Raw genomic sequence first — 24,451 nt, 5'->3', positions numbered from 1 at the left:
AGCCAATTGTACAGATTATGATCATTGTTGCATTAATCCTGGCTTTTGGTGTTATTTGTTTTGAGCAGTTTAGCTGAAAACCTAATTGGCAACAAAGGAGCAAAAGCAATTGCTCGGTCATTGATGGTGAACAGGACTCTGGCTGCATTAGAGTGAGTATTTTCACCGAGTGCTATTCCTAATGCATTCCTTCATGCACTTTCATCATTCTGCAACTGTTTGTTGTTTCTCAACAGCCTTAGGAGCAATTCAATTGGTCCCAAAGGAGCAAAAGCATTTGCTGATGCCTTGAAGATAAACCAGGGTTTGGTCTCATTGAAGTAAGTGACTACATAGAAGCTATAACACAGTAACAGGCAATTTTGTACAGCCTGCCTACTTTATGCTTAATTTCAGCTTCTTCCCATCCTTCCTCATCTTACCCCATCAGTTATCATTCTGTTCCCTTCATGTGTTCATCAAATTTCCCCTTAAATGCGGCTACGATGTTTACCTCAATCACTCCCCATGGTATTGAATTCTACACTTCCACCACTTTTTGAGGAGAGAAATTTCTTCTGAATTGCCTTCTTGATTTCTTGGTGACTATTCAGTGGCCCTTAACTACTTTTCCTCCATACTGTATCACAGAAGCATTCACTGTAAGTAAAATTGACCCTCTCTGGAGGTGGCAAGATGTGAAAATAATTGGGTAAATTGTGCCAAGAGAGATATTCACCCACTTGTTGCACTTCATCAATTAACTGCTGGACAAGAAGGTCCTTTGGGCACTTTCTCAACTCATCAGCAAATCAAGTCTTTAAATTGTAAATTGCTAGTGATTAGAGAGCCTCAACACATCATTAGCTGGATTACTTGCCATCCTGAGAAAAGTGGCTGATTTCCTGTATCGAAAACAAAGATAATCTGCCTAGTAGGAGCAAATTACTGCAGATGCTGGAATCTGTGCTGAAACCAACAAATGCTGGAGATCACAGCGGGTCAGACAGCATCCATGGAGAGAGAGAGAGAGAGAGAGAGAGAGAGAGAGAGAGAGAGAGAGAGAGAGAGCAAGCTGACATTTCAAGTCTAGATGACTCTTCATCAGAGCTGAGGTAATCTGCCAACTGGGTTTTGTGGAATACTCCATGTGGGGGCATTCATGACCTGTATAGGACAGAAGGTGGGTACCTGCTGAAAGCCACCCCACCACTCCCTTGTCTTAAATCTCCTCTCAATACGATACCCCTCTGTGAGAGCCAAAGGAAAAGATTTACCTTCTCACTGTTGGATCCCTTAAATACTAGGCCTTAGACAGTTTTTAGGATCCAGAAGCTGCTGGCCTCTGATTGGCTGGAAGTTCCTGGCAAGACAGGAATCCATTGTTTAAGCCTATGATTGGCTGAGAAGCTCACTGGTAATTCTTAACAAGCTGATCGGGACTTGATCTGGTGAGCTATTTTGGTGGTGGAGGTAGTGAGTCAATTGCTATTTGAACACATCTAGGCCATGATTTTTCAATTTGCAGTCTATGTGTCCACTCTTTTAAAGTTTTCCAATAATTTTAACCATCTTGACACCACCCTCAATCTTCTCTTTACAAGAGAAAAGAGACCTAGCCAACTCATATTTCATGACAGGTAATGTGTTCATAATTTTAGCATCATCTAAGTAAATCTTTCTTTGTGCCCTCTATTTCCTTTTCAACAGACACATTGAAAACTCAAAAATGAGGGAACAGTAATGCAAATCCTACTGTCTCATAAACTAGGAGAGAAATTTGTGAAAATCAAATTTTGTGCAAAACTCAAGTTGTTTTTAATTTTAAATATTTAGCCAATGTTAATCTGCTTATAGGCCTCATTATTGGCTATTTCAATTCAAAAAAAATGTTATCGTTCTTTGAAATTATGAAATGTTTTGATAGAGTAGATGCTATTGAATGCAGAGTATTGCGGTCGCTACATTGACATCAGAGAGTTGATCTGGCTGGAGCAAGGATGAGTGAGATAAAAGAAGCAGGGCATCTGACTATGGCTGCTGTTGTATGACATTGGAGTGCTCATTGAGACTAAGAGTCAAGGGCACAGCTGGTCAAAAGGAATAACAGAGTCTGTGCAAAAGTTTTCAGCCTCTGTGTTCTGTTGAAAGAGCCTGGTTGGGTTTAGGACCTCCTCCTCCATGAAAATGATCAGCACTGGTTGACTTTTCCTTCTTAAATACCCCATTGTCGAAAAGCAAGTGTAAAACCAGCAATCTGGTAGGATTAAGGACATATTCACCACTAAAGGCATACCTGTGTTTTGGAGTTGAGCAAACATGAGTTAATTCATTTGTGCTAAACTGTCGAATAGGACCTTTTCAATCAACATTTTGCCTGTTGCCTTCTGTGGCTTAGACTGGGAAGCTTCTAAGTGTTTTCCTACTGTGGACCTTCTGCTGCACAGTATCTGTTTGGCTGGGCAATTTTGGAGCTCATTTTTAACTACAGTGTCGACTAGCCTGAAAGTGGCATACTGCTTCAGGCCTTCCCTAAGGAGTTTTCTTGGGCACTGCTTCAAATGTTCCCACCTTCAATTGGGACAATCAGGAGTTTTACTGTGTGAGAGTTGCTCTACTATTGCCACCATGTTGTAATATTACACTGAGATTGTGGAAAGAGACAAGTTTGTCCTCCTGTTGGGCAACAGCTATTAATTATTTACACAATGTACATAAATAGGTATGAGAGAGCATTCTTAGAATCTTACATGCACAGTCCAGTTCCAACAACAAGACAATAAGAACTGTCAGTTAGTGAGGGATTTGAATGGGAGAGCAGGCTTGGAATTTTATAATATCACTTCATTTAAATAAGTTTATCAGAAAACAAAAAGGTTTCAGTTCCAAATTACCATTTGGAATCCTTGTTATGAAAGGAACTGATTTTATTTATTTATTTTTATTAATTTCCTGTACCTCATTTCCTGCAAAATGATTTGATATTTTCAATGGCTGCCAAACCCACTGCATATCTTTTAATTTGTTTAACCACTGAAACATGTGACAGGATTTCTGATATTTTAGATTAAAATGAGGCTATATGGCCTTGATGATATTTGACTGAGTTTTTGCTGCTCCAACACACTATTTTGCTTTCCTGCAGTCTTCAGAATAATTTTGTGGCTGAAGATGGGGCAAAGTTCACCGCAGAAGCTCTTCATGTGAATCGCAAACTAACTGTATTAAAGTAAGCCTTGACCATCTTTCTGAATCATTGTTCCTAATTTTGTGTTTATGCACTAGAGGCCTTGTCTGGTGAATTTGCTTATGTGGTCAAAGTGTAACAAGCTTCATAGTTTGGAAAGTGCAGGCTCCTTCCTGTAGTACCTAATAATGATCAGGTGAAGGTTAAGATTTTGGGCATGTGCACAGTTCAGCTCCACTACTTCAGCTAAAAATCCATGAATTGCCTTGAATTCTCATGCCTGATTGAGGGCTTAAAGGTCATTGAATATTTTTAAGGCAGAGATGAATTGATTCTTGACCAATAAATGTTATGAAGTTGGATAGAATATTCATGAATTGGAAGGCAGGAAGTTAGAATTTGTTGGTTAAAAATGAACATGAGGCAAAGAGTGTCTGGTCCCTTGAAGAGCTTGTGCTTTGTCTGTGCTTGGAAGTTTGTAAGTGCAGGTGCACAGAGAGTGCCCGAATGGAAACATTTTGCATAGAACAGCCAAGTAGCATATTTAACAGGACAACAGATTTGAATTTGGCCAATTAATTTAAACCAAGCACCTAGATACAGAAAGCCAATTGAATTTAAATCTGATAGTGTTGACAACCTGAAACTAATCATATTACCAGTATTTGATTATGTTATTACGGGTATATAAGACGAGGGCATTTGGAAAATCAGAGTGTCACCTGCCACCTGCCAGAGATAGGCTTTCTCTGAGAGCTGAATAGTGCTATCTAATTAATCAAAGGTACCATGGTATTATAGCTCAAAGTCCTCATTGAAGAAATTATAGAGATAACAATCCCTGACCACATAATAAGCGGAAGGTGTTTTATGAAGAGAGTGGAGAAGATAGAATATTCCAGAAGTAGTCTGTGCAAACTTGGACAGATTAAGTTTTAAGTTATTGTTTTCTTTATTAATCGGGTTTATATAAATGGGACTTATGTTTATTCGAATAGCATTCCATTAGAATTTGGGAGATAGTTTCAGTTAGGGGATAGTTTGTACTTAGGGGAAATTATTCAGTTTGTTGGTAATTCAGTTAATTTCTTCATTGTTGAGGTTAAATAAATAAATTGTTTCTTGTTATTTGTAAAGTGGAGATCTGGCATCATCTTTGCTTTAAAAAATTTTAATAGATTACAAGGGGAAAGGCGAGCTTCTGTGGGTGTTCCGGGAGGTGATTATTATGAGGGAACCATTATTCCCGTCATAACAGATTGAGGCGTGTGTTGTAGTTTAATTATCAGAGGGGTTTGGCTACTCCTTCTCCATAACATAAGGTTATCAAAGATAACGGGGATTAGACTGGAAAGTTAAGTTGAGGCCACAGTCAGATCAGACACAATCGTAACAAATGAGAGAGCAGTTTGAAGGATCAGAAGGCCTACTCCTAATTTGAATGTTCATAGTGACTGGGCAGCTGACAAATACTATTGGATCAAGAATGTGGACTGAACCTGGGCAGAATGATTTGTCTGCCTCCTGCCTGTAGTTAGAACAGGTTGACTCTGAGCAATTATAAAACTTCCTCATTGGGTAAGTACTTAACCTTACAGGCCAGCTTTAATCCGAGACTACGCTGTGCCATGCTGGGGAGCGTGGGGGTATTATTAGGCTTCAGATCCCGGCAGAGGGAGGGAGAAAGTTAGCCAAACTTCCCTCTCTTCTTACTCCTTCCCATTTAGCAATCAGTATTTGTGAAGTTATTGAAAAATTTGCAGGTGGGCTGAAGGTGGGGTTGGATTGGGTCTAAATGTGAAGTTAGCAAGTGTTCTTTTTCTTTGTTTCACACAATTAACCCATCTTTCTTTATTTCATTTCAGCCTTCAAAAGAATTCCATTGGCCATGAAGGTGCCAAGCGGATTGCAAGTGCCTTAAAGCATAATGGGATCTTAAAGGAACTCATGTAAGTCCCAACTGTCAGTTCTCCCATGGACTTTGGGCACTGGGTAATGGAAAGGTTAAACATATTCATGATTTTTCTTACTGTGGAACTCAATGCCAGCAAGGGGTTCAACAAAAGCTGCAAATTTACCAGTGCCCATTAAATATCAACCTGTTAACCATCTCACCGCACTGCCCTAGTCCTGCCTCATTAACACGGATACCTATTACACAGTTCCCTCAGTGATGACTGCCATGACCATGGGTTAGAACCCCAAAGTACTTTGGACGTCTTTCACTTGTAATTCCAAAATCTGGTTTTAAAAGAAGGCCAATGCAGCCAAAGATGGCTGCAAACGTAATTCAAGGGGCTGTTTGGTGAAGGAGAGACACTTGGAATGCCACACCTAAAGATGCAAAGGAACCTTAAACAACAACCCTTCAAAGGGGGAAGAGACACATCAAAACAGACTGACTGTGATCTGCCTATATTGATGATGTGGGGCTGATGGTGCCTTGCTCTGCAGATTATGTTCCAACCTGCAGTCATATTTAGTATTGTTCCCTTTGAAGAATACACAAGTACAAGGGTTAAAGAGCCAGTTTCAGCTCCACTGAAGTTTGTTACTGGCATTGAGGTTCTCGTATATACTATTGGGCTAAGATACCTGTATGTACTAGTCTGAGTTCAAACATTAGCATGTTGTAAAGATCATAGACAAATAACTATTACCTAGTCACCCCTGTGTTGCAGGTAAAGGGATTCCTTACACTGAATGCTAGGAGCCAGCTGGTTAGCTGGCAAGCTAAATGTTTGAATTCAGTCAAGAACAACAGAATTAGAGTTAGAGAAATTAGAGCAACAAAATTTCAACTAACCTGCAGAACTAAAAATCTTGAAGTCAACTGTTCAACCATCAGTGTCAGTATTACTGGTGACTTCTACTGCAACAGCAGTGATGTTTAACTTCTGCCTTTTGCAAACACTTATACACATAAGTTCAGATATCTGATATCTGTTGTTCTTAACTATTTTTCTTTTTGGATCCACCTCTTATTTCTAATCTGTGTATATGTAGGTTGTGTTATTAAATTTTCTCATATTTCATTATTAATAAAACCACGTTTGTTAACTCCAAAGAGCCTGTTTAAATTGAGTCATTTTAAGTTAATTTGGGGCTGGGAGAAAGGTATCCACAGGAAAAGGGATCAATTTTTAAATAAACTCCGTTGCAACCATCTGAGGGGCTGGGTGAATAAAGGAGAGCAAGTTCATCCCTCCTCATCCCAAAGCTTAATTGAGGTATCCCATCTGGAACTGTAACAAATTGGGGAACCTTGCCTGGGGTCTGGGCGTACCATGACGAGAAATGCCTTCTTTTCCAGTTTGTCCAGCAACAGCATTGGTGATATTGGAGCTACTGCCATAGCTGAAGCCTTGAAAGTGAACAGAAGCCTCACAACACTCAAGTAAGTTTCTGTCTCTGTGTCTTAACGATCGGCAATCTCTTAACACCTCATCAGTTCTTCAGCACAGGTTTTTGTTTATCACAGGACATTGTTTCAAGAATAGTCATAGAATAAACATATAGACTGCTGGGGAAAATTTCCTCTCCTATCCTGCTTTGGGTTCTGTAAAGGCCCAAGTGTAGATTAGGTATTCTTCACCTCCCTGGGCCTCAGAATAACAATGTTTGATGAAGTGAGATATAACCAGCCAATAATGACAATGTTGCTGCACACAGTCTCTAATGCCAAGTGGGGTCAATGCTCATAATAACATTCAGCATCATCCAAAATATAACCACCAGAGCTGCAGCCCCTGGATTTCATGGTCAACTTTTCCCTCCTCATTTCCTAACTTATGCATTAATTTCAGATCTGTCCAAATGTAATACTCATGTATCTAGAGAATCTCTTTTAACCTCCTCTGCCACACTCCTGTAAAGATTTCTTGTAAAAACGATGAATCTCTTGTCTTTTCTCCAGGCACTCTGTCTACCTCAACTTATCTGAACGAGAATGCAGCTGAAGTTTTGCATACTGTGAACATTAATTACAAATATGTTAACTGATTTTGGCAGGTGCTGATTGGTCAACAAATTCTTCGTTCACACAATGACTGATGTAATTTTCCTTTCTGCAGCCTCCAGAGTAATTCCATAAGTAACAATGGTGCCACTGCCCTAACCGCAGCTCTCAAATTGAATGAAGGCCTCATCAACCTGAAGTAAGACTCTGTACTTTGACCCTCAGTCTCTTGGAGGTGATCAGATATTGGACACCAGATTTTCATTGTTTCTGTGTGAATGGGGTTGGCCTTTGAGTGACACGTGTGTGTGTGTGTGTGTGTGTGTGTGTGTGTAGATGTATATCTTATATTTAAATATATATATAATGATGTATAATTATAATTCACATTTATAACATTAGCATATGAATGTGACAGAGTGATTGAGTAAAAATGCGGTTAGGCAACAGAGAATTATGGAGATAGGTTCCATTTCGCTAATGATATTTCTCTATTCTGCCATAGATACCCCTAATTGCACCTTTAGATATCTTCCATTACTTTAATGGTACATGTTCTGCTGTTCCTTCATTATGTCAATTGACAACTGTATTGTTAACTGCTTAGGAACAGCAGGATAAGTTCCAATTTTATTATTGTTTCTATTTCTAGCCTTCGAGAAAATTCTATTGGCCTCAATGGTGCAAGGGAAATTGCGAATGCACTACGTGTGAACAAGGTGCTTAGGACCTTGGAGTAAGTCTAATGCATTAAATTAACTTTTTTACTTCAAAGAGCCTTAAGAAATTCTTAAGGGTTATACCATGTATTACTAGAGTGAGAGCTCTTTAATTTTATCACTTAGAAGTATTTCTCAGCTTAGAAAGAACTATGTATCTATGTTTGTATCTTAAAGGGGTTATGATTCGTTCAGAATCCTTCATATGCAGAGTCACCCTCTGATGCAACATATACAAAGACTATCATTAGACAATCTTTACAGAGCAAAGTACTGTGGATGCTGGAAAACTTAAATAAAAACAGAAACTGTTGCAAATATTAAATGGAAAAAGACAAAGTAAAGTCCTTAATCATCTGCTGATGAATTCAATATTTTAAAAGACTGCGTTTGCTGACACCAAGGAGCTTGCGCAGTATGCTCTTGGGAGATGCTTGCACATGTGACAGTGAATGAGCTTTATTTAAGTGTTTCAATGGCATGCCTATTTCTGCTGGAACATGGACCCAGGATGGAGGGGGGTGAAATTGAGACCCGGGAAGAGAATTCCCCACTGGTCTGAATTCCCCCATGTCGAGCCTTCGTCCACCCATCTTTCTGAACCCACCCTGCTTGACCCTGGAGGTCTTTTCTGCTGTGCACTTTGCACATGACACTAAGACGTACAGTGAGCATGCTGGTGCAGTTGCAGTGTCAGCGAATGCAGGTCTGGAATTGTGTGCATGTGCATTTCCAAGTGAACATTCGGATGGAGTTGTGGTGTCAGCAAACACTGCTATTTTAAAATACTGATTTAAAAAACTATTCGCTATATTTTTCTTTGAATCCCTACAGTGTGGAAACAGGCCCTACAGCCCAACAAGTCCACACCAACCCTCAAAGCATCCCACCCAGATCCATCCCCCTAAAACCTACACATTCCTGAACACTGTGGGCAATTTAGCATGGCCAATCCCCCTAACCTGCACATCTTTAGACTAGACTATGGGTGGAAACCGGAGCACCCGGAGGAAACCCACGCAGACACGGGGAGAATGTGCAAACTCCACACAGACAGTCATCCTAGGGTGGAATCGAACCCGGGTCCCTGATGCTATGAGGCAGCAGTGCTAACCACTGAGCCACCATGCTGCCCCTTAAACTTTAATTTAATTTGCCTCAATCTCTTCTATAAACAAGCATTGTAATTTATTGTCTCACTTCAAAAAGTCTCTATAATCAGAGATATCCCACTGTGATAATGAAAGATTGTACAATCAATCATGGAGCAGTAACCTTGTAATGATAAATCCTAACCTTATGTCATTAAACAAAGTAAAATAGCAACTAACGTTTTGGAATGCTGCAGTGTTTTTTAAAAAAGTATTTAAACAGCAAGAGTTTTAAATACCCTAAAAACCTGAAAGCTCTCTTTGAAGAGTTTAGATTTATTGGTCCCTACCAGCTGTATTGATAGTTTAAATTAGACTATGCACCTTTTACATATGTTCATGATTACCTTTAAATATCCTAAAGGACACCTTATCTCTCTCTAGTACATTTCCTGGGACCATATCCAAAGGGTATCTTCCATATCTAAGCAATCCCGGAAGGTTTACCACAAAGTTTACAAATATTGCAGCTCTGATTTGTATATGTTGTATTTCCCACTCTTTTGGCTAGCCAAGATCAGACAAACTGGTGACAATTGTTGTTTTATATTAGCAGCTGCCACCACGAATCATGGATGTATGATTTGTAACTTACTCACATTCTCCTACCCTGGTGAAATTGATTTGGAATGTTTTCATCAGGAGCTGGACTTCCAAGTTTCCAAATGCCTGGCCTACTGTTCCTCCAGCTCCACAATGTGTTATCTCTGACTCCAGCATCTGCAGTTCTTGCTATCTCTGACTTCTGTGACAGACGTCCTTTAATAAACCCCAATGCTAGATTGCGCTGTTCCTCCTGGAGAATTAATTAATGTAGATAATGTTTCAAGTGTAAGGGCTGCTGAATACTCTGTTCATTATTCTCAGTTTAACAGCGAACTTGTTACATGATGAAGGAACAGCAGCAATTGCTTCAGCTATTCGAGAGAATCAAACTCTCTCCTCTCTGCAGTAAGTATAATTTTTTTTTGTAATATTTCTGTCTCATTAGATCCATTTGCACTGTATCACTCTGTCCTGATCTCATAGCTTTAGCATTCTTAATGTGGAGACTGAAGCACATACATAGGGGAAATTTTTCTTTTGACTAGTGTTAAAACAAAAGACCAACCAAGGAACAGAAGTGTACAAGGGAACAGTTTAAAAACTCGATTCCATAATAGTGTTTAGGTTTAATTTGAAACTGAGTTTTAAGTAACTGGAAGTGTGCGCGTGGATTGAGTATGTCTTTAAAGGATGGTATGTATGTAGAGCAGGAGAATTTTAATTTTGAACTCCCTGTTTTCTCCAGCTCCCATAAGGCCTTCCTCTTAACCTGCTAAACCCAGCAGACAGAGTGCCTTCACAAAAGGCAGCTTCCCACACTTCATGGTATCAATAAAGCAGCAACTGGCTCATGGCCCCAAGCTTTTGAACTACAACTCCCACATTGCCAGTGCTTACTTAAGTAGCTCTTCACTGCTTCTCCAATCACAGGATCTTTGTTTCTGTATTTGTTGTTAATAGATTTACTGGTTAGCCTATCTGCAGCAAGGATAGGAGAGAACAACCCTTTGATTGGACAAGCAACTGTCTTCACCATTTGTTCTATTTATGGGGAGGAGACTCCTCTCTGTTTGGTCCCATCAGTTAATTTTCCCAGGAGTTTTGGGGATTTCAGGGATGAATACACCTGCTAACCCCACGTATTTTGAGCATTGATGTGGAGTAGTGTTAATGGCATTGAGACAGTGAGGGGAGTGTGTTAAGAGCAGAATTAATATGTTAACAGTGTAATGAGTTGACATAAATAGGGTAGTACAGTGGCTCAATGGTTGCAATGGCTGCCTCACAGCGTCAGGGGCCTGGGTTCAATTCCACCCTCGGCTGGTCGTCTGTGTGGAGTTTGCATGTTCTCCCCATGTGTGTGTGTTTTGTCCGGGCATCCCAGTTTCCTCCCACCGTTCAAAGATGTGCAGATTAGCTGGATTGGCTGTGCTAAATTTGCCCAAGGTGCCTCGGGATGTGCAGGTTAGTCATGGGAAATGCAGGATAACAGAGAATGGGGGTAGGGAGTTTACTGTTCGGAGGGTCGGTGCATTCTTGATGGGCTGAATGGCCTGCTTCTGTAAGGATTGTATGATTCTAGGAGTCTGAGAGTGAAGGGCATGTGTGTTTGTTTGCGGTGTTAGAGGTTCAATGAGTAAAATTTAACTGAATGCAAGATCAGGTCATAGCCACACAATTAGTATGGGTGATGCTAAGTTTGACAAGCAAATATAAAATACAGAGACAACAAGGTGCAGGACTGGATGAACACAGCAGCCCAAGCAGCATCATAGGAGCAGAAAGGCTGACGTTTCGGGCCTAGACCCTTCATCAGAAAAGGAAGATGCCGGCGCATTGCTGCAAGTGTGTGTTTCAGGAGTCGCAGGGAGAAACGCTTCTGAAGGATCTCAATGCCATGAGTGTAAAATACTGAGTATATGTTTGAAAATGATTTGAATAAGAGGTCATACTTACGCAACCAAACTTGGCGCGCTATGTGCCCAGTGACGGTTGTAAAGGTAAAGAGATAATAAGATAAAGATAATTTGTTCTGTCTTGCACTCTGTAGCACTATTTAAAGTACATTTGTGAAATTGCTGCAGAGTACAGATGTGAAATGTGATGGATATTCACTATTCAAAGTCTGTCCATGTTCTCTTTCAGTCTTCAGTGGAACTTCATCAGTTCAGAAGCTGCAAAAGCTTTAGCTCAAGCACTACAGTCCAATCACAGCATAACCAGCCTTGAGTAAGTTTCTCACTCTCCTATCTGCTCCCAGCTACAGCCAGAGAGTCACATGTCAAAAATGAACCCTAAAATGCAAACCTCAAACCTCATACTATTTCTAGGTCTCAATCATCAATGAACTGCGCTGCATTTCAGCCTATGTCAGTCCCTACACTGCTAAAAGTCATTTCCGTGCTTTAGTCACTTCTACACTTGACTTTTCTAATGCTTGCTTGGGCTTCTTGTGGAAGGTGAGACTGTAGGTCAGTAAGAGACGGCTTGATGAGTGAGGCACTGTGACTAGAATTATCACCTATTTGTATTCCTGCTGATGTCCTCAACACTAATTTTTGGTATTATTTCTAGCCTTCAGGAAAACAGCATTGGAGATGAAGGGATCATCGCTCTTTCAGCTGCACTCAAAAATAACTCAGTGCTGACCTCTTTGTAGTAAGTTACTTGTTCACTTCAGCTAACAGGAAATAATGTGTTCAATTTAAAAGTCAAATCCCAACTAAGTTAGAAAATCACAATGGACTGGAGTCATGTGCATAGGCTACAGGGAGCAATCTCCAGAACCGGTACAAAACCAACATGATTAAACTCTGGAAATGGTAGAAGGTAAATTCAGAAACCCTGGGTGAGTCCTGCTGTAAGGGAGTCTGGCTGGAGTCAGGACTGAACACCAGCAAAGATGCACTGATCTGCACTCTCTCTTGACCATAGCTGTTCACTGCGAGCACTGAATTTACCCAAAATCCCATTTTTAAATACAATAGTTACCTGCTATCAGCTGAAAGAAGGTACCGATCAATTCAAGAGTACAGTGTATCATTTAATCACTACTACTGATCACAGAGGTGCTAAGCATCATCACTTTCTTACACATTATTCTGGAAGAATTTGTTTTTGTGTAGGATGCTATTTGTTGAATGTGGATCTGATAGTGGGCTGTGTGTTGGGTAAGATAAGGTGAAGTTTGATTCTTGTAATGTACACCCAGGTTAAGTTAAAATGATAAATGTTACATAGAATTTGAATCTGGAAGGGAATGGTGTCCATGATTGCTGTAAAGTGATTGCCATGGTGACATCCAATCTCTATGAAATCAGAATTACTTCCTGGACCTGACAATGCATGTGGGAAGAGTGTTTCCAGCCACTGATCTGATGTGTCCTGCAATTGTAGTTTGCATTCAGATGAACATGATCCTAATGTAATTAATTTAGTCTCTTTTATCCTAGCCTACAGGGGACGTCAGTGAGTGTGAGAGGTGCAAAGGCCTTGGCTGATGCTTTGCTGGTGAATAACAGCTTGACAACTCTGGAGTGAGTACAACTAATGATACTGCTGAACATTTAGCATTCACTTATACAGAGGGGGCCATTTTCTACGAGTTGTGTAGGCGTTGATTAAAAACTGACAAGGGCACTGATTTCAGTTTTGAGCACTGGATTATAAGAAGATAATTTCTTCTTGGAGATTTGAGGATCAGGAATTCAACTCCTGATAGAGGTTCAGAAAATTGTCTTTTCCTTTCGGAAATGTGTAAATGTTTCACTCCGATCAGAGATTATATTAGGACTGATCAAGGATAATTGTCGGGAGCTGAAGAGTTCAAATACTTAAGGATGCTAATAAGGTTAAGAAGGGAAGTTATTAGGATGGAGATGGCATGCAAATGGAATAAATTCCTATTGAATCCAATATAATATTTGGGAAGATGAGATAATTGTGTCCCTGGATAATGAAATAATAAAGAGAAAGGGTTAAGTGAGTTTAAGGGAACTTGAAAAGAAATCGGTTTTGTAGAAGGTAATAATTCCAAAAGGGTTAATGCTATAGACTACATTAAACTCCAACAGGATTCAAACTCGAAATCCCAATGGAGACCAATTTCTCAATTGTCTCCTGATAGTCTTTCTTCTTACATCCAACATTTTTGCACAGACAAGTGTCCCTCCTTGTTAAGAGTCAGTAGTAGGTAATATTCTACCAGTATTAAGCAAATAGGCCCCTAGACCCAATGTAGTATGGAGGACTGGTGGCAGCATTCGGCCTCAACTAAGTGATGGTAGTGGTTGGTCCAGCCGCACATACAATATAGTGATCACTAGTAGGCGTCGTAACTTATGTATCACAAGGGAACAATGGAATAAGATATCCACTGGACCTACGAGAAAAGATATTCAGATGACAAGTGAATTTACAACTTCTTAAATACTCTGCCACTTTAACTGCATGAGATGTAAGAGAGAAGTCGGCCATTCAGCCCATCGATTTTGCTCTGCCTTTCAAAGAGATCATGGTTGATCCAATATGCCTCAACCCCATTTTCCTGTCTTTTCTCTATAACCCTTGATTCCCTTACTGTTTAAAAATTTGTCTCTCGCAGCCTTGAATATACTTTAATGGCCCAGTCTCAACAGTCCTTTGTAGTAAAGAACTCCACAGATTCACTACCTTCTGAGAGCATTGCTTTATTGCACAGTTTAGAAGATGGTAAAATGAAGAAAATAAAAACAGCATTGCTGCTTACAGGTGTAAAAAAAAATCTTCCAAGAAAAAAGGATAAAACAGCTTTGGTTTACTGCAAAGTTAAAAGGTTTGTAGTCTTTAATACAACAGAATTTAGATACTGAAGAATTTAATATAGCTTCTAATGTGAAGAATAAATAATCATATTAAGAACGTGTGGTTAATAATAATACTACACAGACTCAGTATAAGAGGTAGGCCAGATAAAACACAAGATTGGAATCTTGGAGAAAACCATTATTTAGATATAGAATTACTTCAACATTAATACTATACCTCAAGCTGAAAAAATAAATGACAGTATTGTATGAGGATATACAGGTGTTGTTGTTATAATTTGCAAAAATATAAAAGGCACAGATAACTCTGCAATTCTTTTAACTTTTTTACAATGACTTTAACCTGAGAAGGAACAGAATTCTTGAAAAAGCAAGGTTTAACAGAACAATTCAGCATCCATGAGCATCTGTAGATAACTATATTAATAATCTCTCTAGTCTAGATTAATGGAAATCTGTGACTATGGAGCTTTGAAATCAGAATGCAGATGAGAGAATTGTTGTTGGAATTATTGATAAGTCTTTGTCGGGTGTATTAAAGTCCAAAGAAGACTTGACTTTGGAAGCAGAAACCAGGAGATTCTCAGATGACAAACTCGGAGAATGACAATTTTATCATTGAATCCATCCACTTTCTATAATTATAATCCACCTTATGCACTCTAAAGACACGTCTTTAGGCCAGGCCAAATGTCAGATAAAATGAGTCAGTGTGGTACAAAGCAGTTTCACAGGCACAAGCAGTACCCAACCAAGACAAAAGAACGCAACATCTATAGGTCACTTCCAAAAGATGTACAGAAGTAGGACACAACTTCTACAGCAGTAAAATGCCAAATGCTTATTCAGGTAAAGGTGTTAATAAGGTGGAACCATTATCATTAGAAAAGATATCCAAAGCATTCTAAAGGAAAATCAGTGATGCATCTGATTGATTTTGATTTATTTATTGTTACGTGTACCAATATATAGTGAAAAGCTTTGTTTACGAGCAGTACAAGCAGATCATAGTAAGGAAAGGATGTACAGATCAAAAAGACTTAGAGGCATACAGGTTACATTGCACAGGGCATGTGCTAGGTGAGATCAACGTTAGCAAAATCAGTGTGATTTGAGACTAGAGAGTCCATTTATCAGGTTGATAACGGCCAGGAAGAAGCTGTTCCTGAACCTGCTCGTGAGTGTTCAGACTTCCGTATCTTCTGCCTGATGGAAGAGGTTGTAGGAGATCATTACCGGGGTGCGATGGGTCTTTGATGTTGGCAGCTCTTCCACGGCAGCAAGCCTTCTGTGGTTTCTTACGGTCCTGGGTGGAGCAGTTGTCATACCAGACCGTTATGCACCTGGACATGCTTTCAATGGTGCATCTGGAGAAGTTGAGGGGCTTTATCGACATTACAAATTTCCTGAGCTGCCTGAGGAAGAAGGGGTGTTGTTGTGCCTTCTTGACTGTCACATCTACATGGGAAGTCCAGGACAGCTTGTCGGTTATCGTCACTCCAAGGAACTTGATGCTGTCCACCCTCTCAACCTCAGTTCCGTTGATGTGGATGGGGCGTGTTCTCCTCCTTTCTGAAGCCGATCATCTGTTCTTTAGTTTTGTCAGTGAGACAGATTGTTTTCATTGCACCACATCACCAAGCCCTCTATCTCCCTTCTGTAGTTTGACTAGTCGTTGTTAGATATCCGTTCCACTAAAGTGGTGTTGTCAGTGAACTTGTAGATGGTGTTCATTTGGAATTTGACAACACAGTCCTAGGTCTAAAGGGAATATAGAAGGGGACTGAGGATGTGTCCTTGGGGTGGGGGATCTCCAGCGTTGAGTATTATTGTGGAGGAGGTGCACTTACCTATCTTCATTGATAGCTTTCTGACCCACAGGCCGCAGAGGATCCAGTTGCAGAAGGCGGAGCTGAGACCAAGGTCATGGAGTTTTGAGATCAGTCTGGAGGGGATAATGGTGTTGAAGGTGGAACTGTAGTCAATGAGCTGGAGTCTGATGTAGGTGCCTTTGATGCCCAGATGCTCCAGGGATGAGTGCAGGGCTAGGGAAATGGCATCCTCTGTGGACCTGTTGTATCGGTAGGCAAATTGTAGGGGATCGAGGTGGGCTGGGACAGTGGAGTTGATATTGACTTCAGTTTGACATCTAATTAATTTAAGCTTGATACAACGGTGAATGTCACTGCTCTATCAGATTAAATACCATGCCTAAAGAAACGGAAATTACAGCTTCTGCATAACAGCCAAAGGTCAACTGGCAGAAGATCTCAATGTGCTTCCTAGATTCACGATGGAACTCAAAAAGAAGAGAGAATCCATGAAATTACCTATGACGGCATCAATAAATGTTTTGTATGGCAGAGAAGAACCAGTGACCAGAAAGCCAAGAAAAGACTCATGCAATTCAACAAAAACAAAAGAATCAAGAGTGTACTACCATTTGCAGGCATTGCATTAAAGAATAGCCAGACCAAACATCCAGTGAGTCGGCTGAGAACACAGACTTTGATCATTGAACATTTTGAAATAGATGAATACTAATGCATGACCAAAGACTAGTTATTCCAGCATCCTTTCAGGAAGATGTCTTGGAAAAAAAATACACTGGGATACTATGGCATTGCCAGATGTAGGGGCAAAGGTCAGGCAGTGGTCTGTGGTTAGCGATCTCAAGAGAGATTGAAGATCTCGCAACTTACTGTGAAATCTGTGATCAGACAGGATTGTAAAACAGACCTATCATTGAAGAAAGATCAGAAGAAGCAAATCCCGAAAACAAGACGGACTGTACAATTTACATAAGCTCATTGGCAAGTCTTTAACTAAAGTTGTTCAGATAGCAAAACAGTATAGTGAACAAATTGATACAGCAGATTTAGTTTTTATATTTGATGATCAGATGACAAGTTCAAGAGCAACATTTCATCCTTCCTAGAAGAATGATCTGTGTAAGTGACAAAGATGATACTAAGTAAGCAATAGTAACAAGACTAAGTATGTGAAGATATCCAGTGTACCAGGAACACATCTTCAAAGGGCAAACAAAGACGTGGCACTTTTTTGACAAGTCAAAGTGCTTGCATACTTCAACATAGGTATATCAGCAGATTGAGAATGAAAATTTGCTTGCACAAAATGAAGATGAGCTGCATACCACATCATGGAAGCCAGACCAGTATCCACAGGTTCAGGACATGGTTAAGGAGAAACTAACTGGTTCCAAAATCCAGGATGCTGTAAACAATAAAGTACTTGCTTCCACCGAGCAGCCATCTTATTCCCATAATGGAAACTAATGAGATTAAAGGTCCTCCAGATGGCGTTATGGAGTAATAAAAGAATTTCTCTACTGAAGGATCTTTATTTATTATGAACCAATCAAGGTAAAGATCAGCGTCAAGGCCAACATTCCTCAAGACAAAGAACCTACTGATTATCCAAGTCTGGAGGGAATGTGTTCTGGAAGAACAGTGATAACTCTAGACATTCTGAATGTGTGAAGTCAAGAGACCTGGAGAAATGGAGTCTTTGTAAATGTAAATATGGTTACATATCCAAATGTATAAATGTTTTCTATTAGCAAAAAATGTTTGGGGAGGGAGATATTGTAATAGGTAATATTCTTAAACAGTTAATGTTGGAGATTGCATTAAGCTCTACCCGTTCTGAAAACATTCTCAGTGGTTTGGCGGGGTGGTGGTGAATGTAGCTTGAGATTCTGATGGAGACATATGTCATAATTATCTCTTGATAGTCTTAGTTATGTACCTACCAGACCAATATGACTTGTGTTACTCAATAGCCTATATCTTGTTAATGTTGAACCTCAAATGAATCTTAACCAAAAAGACCCTTTTGAACCAGTATTCAAGTCCTACTTGTTCCAGACATGTGTCATTAGCATCTCTGAACCAGTTGATTTATAAAATAACTATGTCCTGCTCCAATGGTCTCTTGCAGCACAGTAGTAGTGACCCTGCCTCTGGGGCCTAGAGACCTGGGTTCAAGTCACACTTCTCCGGTGGAGATGTAATAACATCTCTGGGTTGATTAGAAAATCAATTTAAATATTAATAATAACTAGGTTTTTCCACAGTGAGGGGATTAGTGTCTGCACAAGGAAAGGATCCTGACAAACACATGTCTGAACTCAGACAGATTGGATGACTGTTAAGAAACAGACACTGACCCCATTCCAAGGACTCTTATGGTGCAATGGTAGTATCCCACCTTCTGGGCCAGAAGGCCTGGGTTTAAGTCTGTCCTGCTTCAGACATGTGTTATGCCTAACGAACATGTTGATTTGAAAAAATAATCTACTTAAGAAATTGTGGTAGTTAGGTTAGTTAAGTAGGGATTTTGTGATGCATTAGTAGTGTCCCACCTCTGAGCTGAAAGACCCAGGTTCAGGTCCCAGTTCCAGAAGTGTATCATAATATGTTTGAACAAGTTGATTAGAAAATACCTAGAAAAGAGGATTGTTCCTCCACCAAGGGCTGTATAATCCAATTAAAGTTTTGTTTAAGAATGGAAAGGAAGATTGTTTCCATTGGCATCTTGATGTTTTGTTATGTTGCCCATTAAGGTCTGTCTAAACTATTACTGTTCATTTCTTAATTAAAAGGTAGCAAAGAGGATTGGGTGCAGCACTCTACCCACAACCACTTGCTGGTAGTGGTTGACTCCACAGTACCTGCAATAGAGCAGTAGATTGTGGGACAGATAGTGGAGGGTCGGTGAGAGTATGGAAGGATATAGATCAACCTACCCAAGTTTATCTTAAAGCCTTGTTAGTGTTTCATCACATTGTCAGCCCTAATAGTATTGTGAGTCAACCTACAGCAGGAGGAATGCAGCGGTTCAAGAAGGCAGCTCATCACCACCATCATCTCAAGGGCAATTTAGGGATGGGCAAGAAATGCCAAATCCCAAAAAAAAAAATTAAGGGAGTCTGTGCAAGTGTGTGTGCCATTTGACAATACCCAGATCCTCTGACCGTAATGTTTTTCTCATTTCTTCTTTCAGTCTCCGAGGAAACATGGTGGGTGTAGCTGGGGCAAAGGCGATCGCTAACGGTTTGAAAGTCAACAACAGCCTCCAAACTCTCAAGTATGTACATAATTCATGATTTGCAATTTAACCTATATCCTTGGAAAAAGTACTTGAATGAAACGTAACTGCCCTGAGGTGTAGTATCTGTCTCGTCTACTTCAGTCTTCGGGAAAACATGGTGGGCAAGAGGTAGTATCCAGCAGTGTGAAGAGTTGCTGTGACAATACTGGGCAATGACTGAGAGACAGATTTATCTGCTCCACACAGTGACTCGTGTTGAAAGGGAAGAGACACGTCATAATCAACAAACATAGCAGGATTCTACAAAATAGAAATGAGCTGAATATTTGGAGTGCGACCTGTACATCTTAACCCTCTGCTCTGAATGGTGTCTAGATATGCTGAAAGTCAGTTTAATACGTTAGAGCACCACTGACAATACAGCACCTCAGTACAGCATTGTAGGGCTGTTTTAAGATCTTGTGCTCAAATTCTAGGATGACTTTCTGAGCAGTGAAATTGCCATGAAGCAAATCACACTGACACTTTTACTCACTACCAGGTATTTCTGGGAATATTTATTGCCCAAATTTAGTTAACTTGAAGGCTGTTGAGAGTTAACCAAATATTGTTGGAGCAGTCTGGAGGCAAGTCGTGGCACAGTCCGCTTGAAGGACTGTAATGCTGAACGTTTTATTTCTCTATTTTTCTAATTTATTCTTAAGAACTGTACCTAAATACCTTTTTTGTACCTAAAATAGCTCTAAGTGGTGACTTTGTAAACTTTTCACTGCACTCATGAGTGCATGTGACAATAAATCTAATTCTAATTCTAATATCACTCAGAGGAGTTAGAATAGGAGGTTGCCTTTCTTGAAGGGCATTAAGGAACCAGTTGGACCTTTAGGAAAATCCAAACAGTTTTGTGGTCACTTTTACTGATACTAATTCACAGATGATCAGATTTCTTGAATTCAGTATCACAGTTAATGTTGGGACTTGAATTCATATCCTGTGGTTGCTGGCTCAGGTTTGTCCTTGTGCATTGAGCACTCAATATATAAAAACATGAAATGCTGAAAATACTCAGTGGGTCAGCATCTGGCAAGGACAAAGAGAGGCTGATATTTTAAGTTCAGAGGGTGGTTGCTGATTGCCTTCTGTATGTTGCCAGAATTCTATTTTTGACATGTTGAGTCAGAGACTAAACAATTGTGCAAATTTTGGTGATGGACAATGAAAATAATCTGTGAAAGTGGCATTTAGCCTTAACTCAAGATCTTGAGTCACTTGCACATAGAGCAAACTAAACCTGCAAGTCTTAGCCTTAAATGCAATCTTGGTTTGGCTCTGAGATAAGTGATGCATTGTGGGCTTTGCCATTCACTGACTGTTGGAATGCTCCTTTATTTATTTACTTGAATAAATAATTTAGTTTCTGTGTTTTTCTTTTGCAGCCTTCAAGAAAATTCCTTGGGACTTGATGGGGCAATGTGCATTGCAATTGCTTTGAAATACAACCGCAGCCTCAGCCACATCAAGTGAGTGTCACTTTTGCTCTTCTTCTAACCTATTTTAAATTTGCTTTGTCCCTCTGCCTCTCTTGAGGTTCCCAAAATAGCCAAAGAGTAAAGTTACCAACAGAAGTGCCTCACTGGTATCACACATACCAGTGCACCAGTGAGAAGTGGTGAATAATTGGTTTGATGCCATTTACAGCTAAATCCACATCAGAGTATCACAAACATCACGGCTAACAGGGCTGTTAAATAATGATGCCAATCTTTAACAACATCCCAGGCCTTCTGCTTCCTCGGTATCATGGCAAGCAATTTTGACCGTGGACACGTGATGGTGATAATTTGATTAAGCAATAGTCCTGCTACATACATTCTGTTACAAATTAGGTTCTCCTCTCCCTTCTAGATGCACCCCAAACCTTAAAGAACACAACACTGTGACATTTCATTCCATTGGTTTTTTTTCTCTTGCAGTCTCCAGGGCAACAGGATTGGAGAATCGGGAGCAAAGGTCATCGCTGCTGAAATAAGAAGCAAGTCACCGCAATGTGTTGTTGAAATATGAACTAAGAATAGTCTGTATTGGAATCCAAGCAGTATTGACCGGCTCAGAGTACCATCTTCCTTCCCTAACACATTCCATTGCACTCAAATGCTTCGTACATTTTGAGTTGATCACTGGACAGGCCATGATGTCTCTGCTAGGTGGGCACAGTGTGGTGATCCCCATTTCTTCAGACTTTCTGGGACATATGCAGAAGGTGGTGTCCACCTCTTTCCCCCCACTATAAAAAACCACACACAGATACTAATGAGTATAAGGATGTTCCCATTGACAGGAGTGGATAACATCATTGAAGTGACTACACATGAAATAATTATTTCAAATTCAAACCCTGTGAAAAGGTTAACCTAACATTGTCCCAAATGCAGCCTATAACAACATTTTGTTTTCTGTTTTCACCTGTCTGAATAATTTAACTTATTGGACTGGGCACTGTATGACTGGTGCTGATGCTGTTTGTAGCCCCATGGCATCAAAAGCATAGGAACAGTGTTTTAACACCACAAACCCAATAAGGTTGTCATAGAGCAGAATTGTGGTTAATTATCATTCATAAATAAATCCAAAGGACTATTTCCCATGATCAGCAGTAATGTTAAGACAAGTTAAACCATATGGCGATCTGAATTTTTCTTGGATTAACTTATATAGGAAAAACAGGGAGAAAGAATATAAAGAGTATCATTTTAAAAATTGAGGGGGGGTAGTGGAAGAGCAGTGGGAACTGGGGCTATATGTACACATCATTGAAAGTGGCAGGGTAAGAATGTCATTAATGAAGCATCAAGATTCTGGCTTTATAGATAGAGACATCGGTTGAAAAATACAAGGAGAAATGAAAAACTTGTGTGAAACACTGGTCAGCCTCAACTGGAGTATTGTGTCCAATCCTGGGCATCACACTTTAGGAAGGATTTGACAACATTTAGAGGGGGTGCAGAAGCTGAGGCTGTTCTCCTTGTGAGAAGATTGAGAAGAGATGTGGTATTGAGACATTAAAAACTCACTAGACACATTAGAAGCTGATTGTATTTGTAGAAAAGTCAAGATCCAAATTTAAGGTGATTGGCAAGAAAAACAAGGAAAAGCTTTTTTATACACAGTTACGCTCAGAATTCACTGCCTGATAGTGTGGTAGAGGCAGATTCAATTGTGGCTTTCAGAGAAGAATTGGATCAATATCTGAAGGGAAAACAATGTCAGGAAGAAGGGCAAAAGATGAGGGAATTGCTCTGCAGGGAACCAGCAAGGACGTGAGAGGAATGGCTTTCTCCTTTCTTATGACCATTTTGTCAGTCCATTGTAAACAAATATGTTCTCTAACTCCTCATGGACAAGATCCACAAGTTTGAGTATTGCAGACATTTGCTGTAATCCTCTGGTCTATCAGAAGCCAGTTTGTGATTTGGTTTCCATCTTCTTCCATTAATTATTGCAACTTTTTGTAAAACTCAGCATGACCAGTTATTGTTTGAGGCTGTGCAGAGTAGCAGTGAGTAGGTAGGAGGTTTTGATAACAATAGTTTTGTATGTGTATATATATTATTTACAATATAAGGAAGATTTTACAGTGTAAAGTTTTATTTATCTCTTTTTTTTTTCAGAAAATGCACCAATAAAACAAATTCAGCATTGAAGTGTGAGGGTGGTGGGATGATGATGGTATTCAATTTCTGCCTCTCAGCTCAAGCTGCTGTGACTCCAGTGCTAAAACTGTGTTTGTTTCTGCCCCATACTCCTTGTGTGAAATCTTTCTACTTTACACTGTTCTGCTTGTGAACAGGGAACTGTTAGTTCTGTTGGCTAGTATGTGGTTCACACTCAAATGGCATGGAATTGATTCCCATTTTTTGCAGAGATAGACTTGGGACCTGTCTCCTATCTTGCCACCAACAGTAGAAGGCAATGCCAAAACATGACCAAAAAAATTGTCAAAGGATTGGCTAAGGTCAAAGCATGAGCAAACAATGAGCCAAGCACCTGCTTTCAGACATAGCACTCATACAATCATGTATTCAAGGACTGGTGCTGAGTCCACTATTGTTTGTCATTTTATATAAGAATATAGGAAGCATGGTTATTAAGTTTGCGGGTGACACCAAAATTGGTGATATAGTGAACAGTGAAGAAGGTTATCTAAGAGTGCAACGGGATCTTAATCAGCTGGGTCAATGGGCCAAGGAGTGGCAGATCGAGTTTAATTTGGATAGGATAAATGCAACGTGTTGCATTTTGATAAGACAAACTTGGGCAGCACTTACACAGATAATAGTAGGAGCCTTGAGAAACGGAGACCTAAGGGTTCATGTACATTTGTCAGAGCATTGAGCATTGGAATGTTGCGGCTGTACAGGATATTGGTGGGACCATTTTTGGAATACTGTGTACAGTTCTAGTTGCCTTGCTATAGGAAAGATGTTATTAAATTGGAAAAGGTGCAGAAAAGGTTTACAAGGATGTAACTAGGGTAGGGGAGTTCAAAACTAGAAAGCATAAGTTTAAGGTGAGAAGGGAAAGATTTAAAAGGAATCTGAGGGGCAAGTTTTCACACAGAAGGTGGTGCGCATATGAAATGAACTACCAGAGGAAGTGGTAGATGCAGATGCATTTATAATATTTAAAAGACGTTTGGACAGGTACACAAATAGAAAACATTTAGAGGGGTATGGGCCAAATTCAGGAAAATGGGACTAGTTTAGTTTGGGAAACATGGTTGGCATGAGTTGACCCAAAGGAACTGTTTCCATGCTGTATGACACTATTTACAAGTCATTCATAGATCATAATGATATTTTGGTTAATAGAAAATGGGCTAACAATATTATAGAGATAGTAGGAACTGCAGATGCTGGAGAATCCGAGATAACAAGGTGTAGAGCTGGATGAACACAGCAGGCCAAGCAGCAGAGGAGCAGGAAAGCTGACGTTTCGGGCCTAGACCCTTCATTTCTGAAGAAGGGTCTAGG

The 24,451-nt window shown here is 39.9% G+C and overlaps 1 protein-coding gene across 1 annotated transcript in view; it reads left to right on the top strand.

Annotated features, from left to right (window-relative positions):
* Positions 1 to 23,887, top strand: part of nlrc3 (NLR family, CARD domain containing 3) — a 54,584-nt gene extending 30,697 nt beyond the window's left edge. Inside the window, exons 6-19 of the mRNA XM_048609509.1 lie at positions 69 to 152; positions 237 to 320; positions 3,125 to 3,208; positions 5,032 to 5,115; positions 6,480 to 6,563; positions 7,240 to 7,323; positions 7,777 to 7,860; positions 9,862 to 9,945; positions 11,686 to 11,769; positions 12,115 to 12,198; positions 12,993 to 13,076; positions 19,374 to 19,457; positions 20,858 to 20,941; positions 21,395 to 23,887. Of these exons, the coding sequence (XP_048465466.1) occupies positions 69 to 152; positions 237 to 320; positions 3,125 to 3,208; positions 5,032 to 5,115; positions 6,480 to 6,563; positions 7,240 to 7,323; positions 7,777 to 7,860; positions 9,862 to 9,945; positions 11,686 to 11,769; positions 12,115 to 12,198; positions 12,993 to 13,076; positions 19,374 to 19,457; positions 20,858 to 20,941; positions 21,395 to 21,485 (1,183 nt within the window). The 3' untranslated portion in view covers positions 21,486 to 23,887. The remainder of the gene's footprint in view (positions 1 to 68; positions 153 to 236; positions 321 to 3,124; positions 3,209 to 5,031; positions 5,116 to 6,479; positions 6,564 to 7,239; positions 7,324 to 7,776; positions 7,861 to 9,861; positions 9,946 to 11,685; positions 11,770 to 12,114; positions 12,199 to 12,992; positions 13,077 to 19,373; positions 19,458 to 20,857; positions 20,942 to 21,394) is intronic.
* The last annotated feature ends 564 nt before the right edge of the window (positions 23,888 to 24,451 follow it).

Source organism: Rhincodon typus, chromosome 21, assembly GCF_021869965.1.
Source record: "Rhincodon typus isolate 14 chromosome 21, sRhiTyp1.1, whole genome shotgun sequence".
NCBI classification, from domain to species: Eukaryota; Metazoa; Chordata; class Chondrichthyes; order Orectolobiformes; family Rhincodontidae; genus Rhincodon; species Rhincodon typus.
This window is presented reverse-complemented; position numbering and strand designations above follow the sequence as displayed.